The 12,348-nt window shown below is 31.4% G+C and overlaps 1 protein-coding gene across 2 annotated transcripts in view; it reads left to right on the top strand.

Annotated features, from left to right (window-relative positions):
* Positions 1–1,293: 1,293 nt before the first annotated feature.
* The window catches only part of LOC118072831 (paired box protein Pax-6-like), a 45,025-nt gene continuing 33,970 nt past the window's right edge, over positions 1,294–12,348 (top strand). For both annotated transcript variants that reach the window (XM_035092962.1, XM_035092963.1), the window contains exons 1-2: positions 1,294–1,603; positions 3,278–3,406. In XM_035092962.1, coding sequence (XP_034948853.1) covers positions 3,394–3,406 — 13 coding nt within the window. In that variant the 5' untranslated portion in view covers positions 1,294–1,603; positions 3,278–3,393. The remainder of the gene's footprint in view (positions 1,604–3,277; positions 3,407–12,348) is intronic.

The raw sequence follows: 12,348 nt of genomic DNA, 5'->3' as shown, positions 1-12,348 counted from the left end.
CGCGTTGCTGAACTAATGCAAAATCGAAGCGCGTTACTTCCACAGCATGGATACCCCAAAGCCAGATCACATCGCTGAAGAGAAGACAGAAAGAGAGAGAGAGAGAGAGAGAGAGAGAGTGAAAAGAGGGTGAATTCCTCCCAATTCCTCTACATTCTCTTAATGCGAGGGTGTACGACTCTAGCAGTTTTGATCGTAAGAACTTTATAAAATTTTCTGATAATTTTAAAAATATTGATTTCATTCTTTTAACATGTTAAAAAAAAAATAAGTACATTCTATTGTATATACATTAGAAGGATTTATGATTGGGTTATAAAACTGGAAATGATTAAGAGTTATAAGATTTGACCATTTTACGTATCAAAGCATCAAGTACGCTTAACATGGCACACGTTCCTAAGTGCTCTTAAATTTACACTTTTGCACGTAAAATCGAGTGTAACTACTTTTCAGAACAATAAGTCAGAGCTGAGGGGGTAGTTTAGCTGCAAGAGAGAAAAGAGAAACACAAGGGATGTTGCAAAAGAGGGTGAGTCATCCGTGGCGCACTCTAGCGTGTATAATACGGTCTCGCCACCCTCTTTACTCTTCTTGCTATCCCCATACGCGTGACTAGATACCGTTTTGCACAAAAGGAACAAACGCCAATTATATTTTAATAACCAAACCCATACATAACTAGTCATTTTTTAAATAATTTTTCCCTCCCACATACATTGATTTTAATAATAAATATAAATATATTTTATTTTTTTTTTCCTATTAATAAAATTTTTGCAATAATTGATTATAATGATACTGTTGATGTGTCGAAGAAAATATGATGTGATAATATTAAAATGTAGACAGGGACGAAGAGTAAGTAGAAACAGACCGAAAGTCGGTCTCCATCTGTCTGATCTGTAGTAGAAATGAGTTTGTGTGGAGTGTTCGGCTTGCGCCTGCGGCCTTTTCCCCTTCGGAGCGCCCCCGAGGGTCCCTTCCGCACGGCTGAACATCTCCACCATTCAGAATCGATGATATCACGTCGCGAGGGCTGGCAGCCCCACTACGAGCCGCCTTCCCTGATGCGTGGGGAAATTTCTAACTTAGCGGATTGGTTAAACCTCCCGCCACCCCTGCATTCATCCCCGGTTATGTTGGTGCTGTTTCTCTTACTTTGGTCTGTAGAAGAGACTGGGAACTCGAGCGAGATAGAATACTAGAGCGAAAAAGAGGCGGGAGGAGAACGAGAAAACCGGCCTCGTGCATTGCATTCATGGGAAGGAGAAGAGTAATTTTGCGAGCGATTTCTTAGCCGCCAAAACGCCACGCGACTTCATGCCGACGGCACCATCGGGAACAACACTCTCGTCTTCTCGTCATCGGACATATCCTCGCACGCGATATTTACATTTTGCCCGTACGAGAAATCGCGAGGTTTATCTGGTGATGGTTATTAGTTAACGAGTTCTTTATGTTATAAGTTTATTTATTTTAGTACACTGTTGTGCAAATTGTTGAACATTGAAGTGAAAAAATAATATCTTCAGTGATTTCTGTGAAGATACATCTTTTGGATCTGTTTTGGAGCTTTCAGTTCACTTCGATATAACACTTGGTATTTTATATCAAACCAATAACTAATTCATTTATCATTTAATATCATTAACTCATCAGTTTTCACTCTAACTAAATACCACCATAGGTCGATGCCTATTGTACAAAATTATCAATAAATCACGAACAATTTTAAATTGATAAATACTATAAATAATTTATATTTATTTTCTATTCCTTCCCTTTCATAGTTTTTACGCTATGAAAAGATTCATTGGATGGATAATATCAATTACAAATTAACGTAAAATGCTTAATAAAAATTACTAAAAATATAACAAATTTGAGTACTGTTTGAAGTAAATATTTACTAGAAAAATTGTAAATAATAAATTGATTATTATTCCGGTGGTTTCATTAAAAAATGTATCTATAATAAAAATAATAAAATTCCATCGTAATAATTAAAATAAAATATAATAATTTTTAAATGATGTCTCGACTAATCCGCAATTACAATAGACCTATAGTAATTTTTATAATAAACCTTTCTCCGTGTAAATAATATAAAATAAAGTTTAAAAAAAGTGTGAATATTATTTACTCAAAATGACTTGTCTTTAACTGACTTTGTACTTTATCTTATTTCGACTCAAGTTGTCGAGGTTGGGTAGAGCTTTTATGTATGTAAGATTGGGTGGCCAATTCTCGGTGTTGTATACAAGAAACTGTACAACAAAACGATGACTTAAAAAGCGACATAACTAGATATTATACGGATTACACAGGTAGATGGTAATAGGTTCGGTCTATTTGCAAATTAACGATGTGTTATGCTTTATGGTTTTGTAAATAAGAGATATTTTTTTTTTGTCATTAAATTTACGATTGGTAAATATAAATGATATTAGACCACCGGGGAATATATATTTCCATGACAGAATTTATCTCTGAAGAGATGACGATCGCGTTAATCGAAGCGATTCAATCTGATACGACATACGAGGATACGGAAAGAAAAACAAGAGTGACATAAAAGGGATGTGTTGGTTAAATCGACAGCTTGGCGTCTTGTAAATACAAGTCGGCGCGATCCTGTTTGCGCTCGCTCGAGCATAATCCGAGGTAATCCTCTTGCACAATACGCCAACGATCTAATAAAATCTTCATCTCTTTCGCACTTTCTTTTCGCGTGTAAAAATTCAATCAGTACAATTTTTTGAATCCCAGTATGTGTTTTGTTTTTAAGTGAAGCTGTTATTCAACGCGACTAATTATCGCACTTGGTCGGACTACAACCCTATACAGCACCCTTATACTTTACGTCTTCCACAAGAGAACGAATATGGTGTATAGAGGAAATAAGGATTAACACGAATAAGGGTAATAAATTGCTACTCTTGATAAAAGTCTCCAATTGTTGTAAAATGCCGAGTTAACTATACATATTAAGTTAATTAACGAAGAAGAATAACTACGTGACGAGACGGATAAAAATATAAAAATAAACAAATGAAAAATTGAGTTATACTTGAGAATTAAAAGTTCGTTGAACTTATTACGGAATGTAATCTTGCAGTCTTACGCAAGGTTTAGCCAAATGTTAGTACAGTTGTATTACAAATTCAATATGAATTATCTTTGACCCCATTTATAAACGTTATTGATTGTGTAATAGAATACAGAATTGAGTTATTATTAAACTATGAAATTTGGTGTTTTCTTTTCATTGTAGGAATATAAAGCGAAGAGTCGAAAGGCCCAAAGATTCTGCCTTCGCAGCAACTGAGCGCTACGGTCGCTCCATGGCCGGGCGCCACCGGCCTACTGGCCTCCGTTACCGCTGACGATATGGCTCATAAAGGTGAGTAATTTAAATCATCTATAACACCCGAAAAACTACCCCTTAAAACTAAGAGTTTTTCATCTATAAGTGAGTAAACATTCGAGATGACCCGGTTGAATGAATATCCGCGAGTGCAGGACTCCTTGAAATCGACGAGTTATCTAACTGAGTGCGGCCCACTGGGGTGTGTAGCGTTAAGTTACTGTTTGTTCATCGAGTCGATTTTTACGATTAGATGACCGTATACCTATACATTCTTCAACATTAATAGAAAATATTTTTTTTGTCAACTTACATTGATAGAAAGGACTCTTGATTATTCTTCTAAATATCATTACTTGGATCCAATTGATTACTTTCTAACACTGTGTTGATATGTACTTGTTCAGAGTAAAAAAGAATATTTATAAATAGCTAATAAAGTATTTCGTAGAATAGCTCGGTCTATGTGTTTTAATTATTCAAAATTACTTAATTAATGAAATGCATTTCATGAAAATAGCATGAGATTATTTTTAATTGCATAATATGTAACTGATAGAAGAAAAATTGAATATTTTCTGATGAATTTATTATGTATATTGAATCTATTTATCAAGATAATAGAAAAAAAAATATTATCTGAAATTATCAAACATGATAACTTTATTAAATTTACATATGATCTAAAGTTGCAGCAATATCATTGCACAAGCAGTAAGTTTAAGATATATGTTGGATATCATAGGTTTTTATTTTCAATAATAAACTTGATCGAAAACAACTCCAACGTGTTTTATCATAAATTTTTATTCAAAAGAGTTCAGAGTTGAATAATATTTTTAAGAAAAATCAAATATTTTATGCAGAAAAATCGATCAGAAGTTATATTTGTATTTAAAAAATATTTCAATGTCGTAAATTGAGTTAAAATAATTCTGAATACTTGAAAATAATATTTTTGAAGGATATTCTGAATTAATCCAAAAAATGAATCATCTTATTTTTTGAATCAAAATGAGATATTGATAGTTTTGAAAATATTGCAAAAAATACACCTTTCTCTTATTCAATGGTTTTCAAAACGTACAAGTTTTATTTTGGCTTGCTATTTTTTTTTATTGAGCACCTTAAACCTTTACAAAAATACAATTACATCGAGGAGAAGGTAGAATTATGGATCACTTTTTGTTTCTATTTAATTACATGTTACTCAGTTGAATTATCATCAATTGTCACTTTTCGAAGTTTCTGTTTATTTCTAAAGAGTTACTTTTCAATATATTTGTGAATTAGCATAATAAACGAATGGACTCTACATACGAAGTAACAGAAAATAGACGATGTTATATACCATCTCCATAATTAAATCGCTGACAAAACTAATTTAAAAATAAACAAAATACTTCATAATGCATAAAAACGCAAGAATGTTTAGCCTTTTGAGAAATGTTTAGGTCTCAAATTGATTGGTTTGCTATTTAGATCAGTGTAATAACTTATAAATCAGATATACAGAGCACAGCTTAAATGTTTCGAATCCATTTTTGGCAAAAATTATTCAAAATTTAAAGAAAAATGATATTAACAAAAAAGGGAAAAAATATGAATGATAATGAAGAACATGAAAATAAGATCGGGTAAAGAAGAAGAAGAAGAAGAAGAAGAAGAAGAAAAAAGAGAAGCAAAAGTGGAAGAAGAAAAAGAAGCAGGGAGCATCCCTAAACATTGATCGTTTCTGAATTCCGAGTGGCAACCCTCAAGTAAAGAACGCCGACGTCTTATGCTCGAAAGCGTCGCACCCCCTGTACGTTTCATACGAGTCACTCTTTACTCTCGTTCAAGAGTTGCCGCGCGAAAAACACTCTTTAAAAACTCTACCATGCAAATCTCGACTGAAAGAGTAATAGGATAGCTAGTATGCGAGAGGGAGTGAGTTTCCTCTTTCCTAACCTTTTGATCTACTGCGATGTCGTCGCGACAAGATCGTCAGCTCTTATGACGATTCTTATTCAATTAATCTGTAACTACTTGGCAACAAAAATGCTCCTGTTTTCTGCTGAGGATTGAGAAAAAAAAGCAACTGGAATACATCAGTCCCAAGGCGAGGTGCTCTCTCCGTTAAGAAATCTCGGCTTCAAAGCTCGACCTTTTTTTTTCTTCTTATTCTTTTTTGTCTTTCACTGCTGCCATTCTGAGTACATTTTTTCTTGAGCTATTTTTTTTTCTTATATCTTTTGTTTCAGAGTATTGATTCGATGATAAAGTATTTAAAGATACGTATCTGGAGAGAAGAGAGACACAGTCGCCTGGCTTGCTCTCCCAGAATCGGTGGTGCATCCGACTGTGAAATTTCCTCTTCAAACAGAACGCCTTCTCCTTTACTCCCACATACACCCACAAGGGATATACAAGACGCATTTGACAAAAAAGGAAACTTAAATTTTGTCTTCAAGTTATTTTTATATGAGAAACAAATTCTAATCTCAATACCTTGGTAGAAGCAAAGATTGACTTATTTCTGGTTCAACTTTGAATAAATATATTAAATGTATTAGCCTACTTTCCAGTGACGATTGAAGCAATCGTTGTTTCTGTTCAAGTAACAAGATAAAATTTTTTAAATATTTATTTATCATACATTAAAAATGACATGAAAATATTCGAGTCACTTTGTAATAAAATTCTTTGTCTTTGCCAAAGGCTTGGTTTCCTTCAAGTCTTGGATGTTGGTAAACAGTCATTTTCTTGATATATACTGTCGGCAACACGTCTCCCTTCAATCCCTTGATATTCACCCTTCAATGCCACCCCCTATATAGGCATCTTTCATCTGAAGCAAAAAGTCGCGACTCGTGAGGCGTCGACGGTTGTCACCCTTTTTTTTTTTTACTTCCACATTGTTATTTTTCTTTTCTATACAAATACACACAAAGACACGAATGAGATGTAAAAAGTTTTGGATAAAATGAAAAAATGTTAATGAAAAAAATAATCAAGTCAATATTATGACAACCCGTGGATTTAGTTATCTTAAGCTTAAAAAGGAAATATACTACAACTGTCGACCCAATTTTCCCCCTAAATGTTTCCAGAGATTACATCAGTTTACTTATTGTACATGAAGACTCAATAGCAGGAACCCCGTAAGCTTTTACCTTTGACATCAGCTAGAAAATATTTAATATATTTTTTTATTTAGCTTTAGTTGTAATTCTTTCCAACGACAATTATCAAATAATTATTACTATTCTTTAACAATATATTAGAAATGATAGATAGCTATAATTTATTTTCGATTTTTTTTCATTTTTAATGTATTATTTGAATTCTCAATATTCTTTTATCTAAAACTTTTTGAGAAAAAAAAGAACTGTTTGAAAGAACGCTTAACAAGTCTTTTACTCTTTCTCTTTCAGTCATCTTTATGGAATAATATAAATTCCAACTTCATACAGGATTTTTTTTTTTTTTTAATTTCTCATTATAAAGTTTAATAAAAATTGTTTTCATTTTAATCTTCCATTATCGAATTAGTCATGATTAAGACATACATTGATTTATTCTATGTAAATAATATTATTTACAATGTAAGTCAATAATTTACTTTTAGATAAAAAATTTAAACTAGAATAAATTGATTAGAAAACAATAATTCATTGACATATTTATCTACACAAAAAAAAAATGGTTTAATAAAGTTGTTAATTTAATGATAAATAAATATTAAAATAATTCCAACTTATTATTATTAAATCTAATTTATCAAAAATGTATAATATTTATTGTAAATCAATATTGAATATTTCAAACATATATGTTCTTTAATAAAGACAATTTAATCTTGGAAAAATATTTGAAATACTCAGTTGAAAGTTAATTAACAACAAATTTACAATGATATTCCCACACATGAGATCATACCGATACGAATTCTAATTACTTTGGTAAATGTTTTCTCCTGTGGCGCTAGTTTCCCTTGACTATACCATACTCTGTGGTCTCATGGGAACCAAGTTTTAGCAATGGACGTCCCCGTCGCGCAACCACAATGACATCGACATGGTTGGGTATTGTCCCGCGCACCTTGTGATCGCCAACGATTGTGAGTTTATTAAGAGGTAGAGAGTTTCTTGCTGAGACGATATGTACAGCGTCAGATCGTAACCCTCTGGAATGTTTGATCCAAATAATCGTGCATGAAATTCACCAGTTTGGGGGAAATAGTTGTCCCCTCGAGGATTAAACAGGAACACATGTCTCTATTATTGTTGTTGAATCTAGAAGAAAAAATGCTTCTTTTTTTTTTGAATATATTTTTATTAATCTTCAATATTCTTTGAATATAATGGAAAATACTAATGCAATGATGACGGAATACAAACCACGATGAGGCGGCGAGAAATGGGGTAGTTTTATATGTTGATGTTGACGTCGATGTAGATATAGCGTCGGCGCTTGGATTTGCGGACGAACCTTTTCCACGTAGCGCACCCGGAGAAGCGGCTCTGACAGATCCGTTGGCGTGGAATAACACGTTTACGAGCTCTTTGTCCGGTCCCGCTTTTGGACCACGTCCGCCTCGTTCTGCTGCCAGTTTACCAACCCCGCAATACTCTTTGCTCTGCTCCTGTCTCACATCACTATTACGTGAACTGGCTGTATGATCCTCTGTCTTCTTGTGAGTTATATCTTCCTATATAGTTCGCTTTTGACTTTAACTTACATCGGAAATAGCACAGGTTACTTACGAGCATTCATTTTCGATTAATTGAATTCTAAAATTCTTTTATCCCTAAATCCTTTAGCACATTGATATGCTCATATATACAGTCTTATATCTACATCAAAGTGTGTTACGGTAAATACACATAAATGTGTTTAATGTTAAACTCTGTAAACACAGTATAGATAGTAACATATTCTGAAGTGTGTATAAAACGAATAAAAGACTCTAAAGTGAGTGTGTAGCATTTTAACATTGAACACACTTAAAGTGTGTTCAATGTTAAAATTAACATCGAGATTGTTTGTTGTTTATCTATTATATAATGAGTGCAAAAGTGACTATGATATTAATTGCATAATATTGTAAAATATATGTATGTCTTTATCTATAGATAAATAAACAAACGACAAAAATTGTTGTTAACAAAGCGCGACTGATTTTTTTTATACTAGTTTAGAACTAAGACTAAGGCACATCAGACGTCTAATTTTAATCTTTTAATTAATCTGTTATTTTAAATTAACTGTTTCTTATTTTATATCCGTTTTTGTCTACTAATATTGTACAATATTTAGACACATATTTACGTGTAAAAACTACGCATTTCTAATACCTGAGATTTAGAGTGTTTTTACATATTCTGAAGTGTGTTACCGAATTGTACAATTTGAGTATGGAAATTTTACATTGGTAACACACTCTATGTCAAGTGTCTCATTGCTTTTTAGAAAACCTTAAATACATACGAGAATAGAATTGTCATATCGAAAAGTTCGTAGTTAACCTTCAGTTAAAAAAAATCAAAATCGTCACTAAAACTTGAAATTAATTTTTAGTTTTTATAGATCAAAGTGTTTTATAGTAAACACATATAAATGTGTTAAATATTAAATACTATAAGCAAACTTGGAAGAGAGTGAATAAGACGATTAAATTATCTCAAGCCACGTGTTTATCACGTAGCGATTTCATCTGCTGTTTTAATCAACTTATTTTTCCTATTCAGGCAAAAAATGTACTGTTTATCATATTCTCGTAAAAAATTCGTTTTTCATTAAGACTTTATCGAATGAATACACAAATTACAAACGACTCAGCTATTTTGAATCTCTATATGTAATGTAGTATTTCTAAATTGTTGAAACATCATGAATTGACCCATGGAAAAAGACTCAGGAATAATTTGTATGATGAAAAGGAATCATCATAAATTAAACTAAATATCACTCTTCATAAAAAGAATAAAATAGACATCAATACAGAAAATCAAAAATGAATCTCTTTTCAACAAAAATAATTGAGTCAATAACTGATTTAAATCTTATTTGAACTTCTGTAATGCTTTATGAATTAATTTTCCAGTCATTTTTTTTCAATAGCTTTTCTTCAAACATGTGTGTAAAAAGTCTAATATTGTAATAAGTTAATTACAACGATCAAGATTTCATTTCTGCAGACACTATTAATCCTAATAACTGTCGGTATATCTAGAGAGATTCGCTTCAGACAGGAGTATAATAAAATTTATGAATGAGATTTGAAAAGAGAAAAATGGTCAAAGTACTACTGTACAGAATTGGATACAAACAGCAACAAATACTCTAACTTATTGTTGAAGCTTATTGAAAACTGGAATGAGAACGAGGGGTACCAGTAGAATATTCTCATTTTGAAAACATGTCCACAACAATGAAAACTATTATGATGATTGTTACCACTCACTCGCATCTTTTTTCCCTTGAAGATTTTTCGGTCAGTTTTGAGAGGAGCTTCCGTGTTTTTCATTTATCTGCCGGTCAGTTATAGTAAGAGAGAGAGAAAGAGAGATGATGATGATAAGTCTCTTTTGACCCTCGTCATGTCACTCGGCGGGTGTCTCTCAATATACTTGAGAAAAGAAAGATGCTTTACTCCGAACAATTTCACCGACAAAGTAGGTATACATCGAATATATAAGATGAACGAAAAGACGTATAATAGGTTGGTTTTTCTTTTTTTAGCATAACAACTTGTCACCGAGTTCTTTAACCATGGCTTCCATCTGGCCAATCTCATAAATTACCCCCCTGAGTTTTTTTAAATCTCCAAAATATCTATTTTATTTCGGTTATTTTTCACACCATTATCAACAAAACGTTTCACATTCTCATCAACCTTTTATCGGTGATTTATTCCTTTTTGCTCCTGTCAATTTCATATGGATTTGTTAAATAGTATGGTTTGTCGATAACATGTCAAACATAATTGAAGACTATTAATAGAACTTAGGATATTTAGCTCGCTCCAGGCTGAATAAAAGAAAAGATCCTGGGCCCTTTGAAATAAAATTAATTTTTTTTGTGAAACATACACACTAGTTTTCTGTATCTTTGATTAATTTGTCTTCTATTATTCTGAAAAGCACAAAAAGATGGTTAATATCTATTTTATAGGAAATTTTAGACTAAAATTATTAATAGTAATTTATTTTTTTGGAAACAGTATGATAAAACTTGGCTTCTCTTTGACAAAGTTCTTGTTACAAATGCATTTACCCTGTTTAATTTTTTTACGAAAATTTAAAGAACTATTTTTAAATGAGAGTTAAACAATCTAATCTCGTTGTCAATTATAATTGGTTTAAATGGAGAAAAGAGTCAACTTTGATTTTAAATAACTTGAATTATAAAAGATGAATCTATTATTTTGATTAAACAAACATTTTATTTTCGAATAATTTTTAATACTAATGCAGTAAAAAAATACAAATCCTAAGAAAAAATTAATTTCGATCGAAATACCTTAAAATCCGCAATTATTTTTCCCATAAAAATGATGATATATTTCCAAAAATGGAATTTTTCTGAGATTTAAACCCAGGACGGAGGTATTTCGAGTTATAAAGCCAGGCATTCTAACTATAACTGAGCAGTATACCTTCGTGAACAAATTCAGTACTATTTTAAAATAAAAAAGTCTTTTTTAATAACATCATTTGCTACTTCTTTCAATTAGATAATTAATATTAACAGAAATAAAAAAAAATGTGAAAAGAATATTGTAAGTATGGTTGGCAAACCTATTAGAATACAATAAATACCATAACAACATGACATAATATAATTAAAGTATAATGATAATTATTGTTAATTAGTGTTACTTCATGGGAAAAAGATTTTAACAGAGGTCTTTTAATTCACACAAATTAAAATCTGCAGCCATTTTATTAAACCTGCCAAGTTAATAAAAATTATGATTTAATTATTTAAATATTAGTAGAAGGATTAATTAATGGATGTAGTAAAAATTTATTACAAAATAAATTCATTGTATTGATGAAAAATGAGTTGACAAACATTTGATGAATTTTCTAATCAAAATTTAAATGAAACATTTGACGATTATTAGTGAACGAAAAAGATGTAACAAACGATAACATTTAATCTACGTAATGGTAGTGCTAAATTAATATTCTCAATATCCACTATAACCTATAAATAGCTTTATAAAGAGAGCACTTATTCATTTAACCGGAAGCACTTGAGATGGGACGATTGAAACGCCAATTCTCGCTTCTTTTTCTTCGCTCTTTATATTCTTCCAACTCTTGAAGAATAAAACGAGCGAGTCGGTGTGCAAACTAAAATGAACGGTCAACCACATCATCATCATGTCTTAAAATCTCCTCCTTTCTTTATATAAAAGAAACACGCTAGAATAAAGGTACTCTCTTGAAACTCAACAACTTGGAAGCGCTAAGAATTTGAATCTTTACCTGTTAGAAAAAAATTCCTGTATGTCCTTTGATTATGAAAGAATACTAAACCAGTTTGATCATGTTTCAATCAATTATTACGCTTGATGAAGAAATTACACTAACTTTTATACCCTCGAAGAATAAAAAAAAAGAAATAAATTCCCTGTAGTCAACTGGATGTTAACAAGATCCAACTCTCATCAGTGATGATTTTATCTTTTTTTTCGCACATAATAGAAAGTAGATCGATCACATATTTCAAGTTATTTATAATCACATTCTTTCAGGCAAAATTGATGTGTTTAATCAACCTAACATCTTTCGTAACATTTTTTACTCTTTTTCTCAGCAGTATTTTTATCTATATAACGAGCATATTACATCACTTAGTGAATATATGATGTTAAAATGACGATATAAAATGAACGGAGAATTGAAGAAGATTAAGTGAAAAAAAGGGTTAGCTAATGAAGTTGTGATATAAATAATGATTCAAAAACTGGTGGCTTATTTCTA

Source organism: Chelonus insularis, unplaced genomic scaffold, assembly GCF_013357705.1.
Source record: "Chelonus insularis isolate UGA/USDA-ARS -01 unplaced genomic scaffold, ASM1335770v1 contig_94_pilon, whole genome shotgun sequence".
NCBI classification, from domain to species: domain Eukaryota; kingdom Metazoa; phylum Arthropoda; class Insecta; order Hymenoptera; family Braconidae; genus Chelonus; species Chelonus insularis.
The sequence above is the reverse complement of the archived record's forward strand: the minus strand, read 5'-3'. Positions and strand labels throughout refer to the sequence as shown.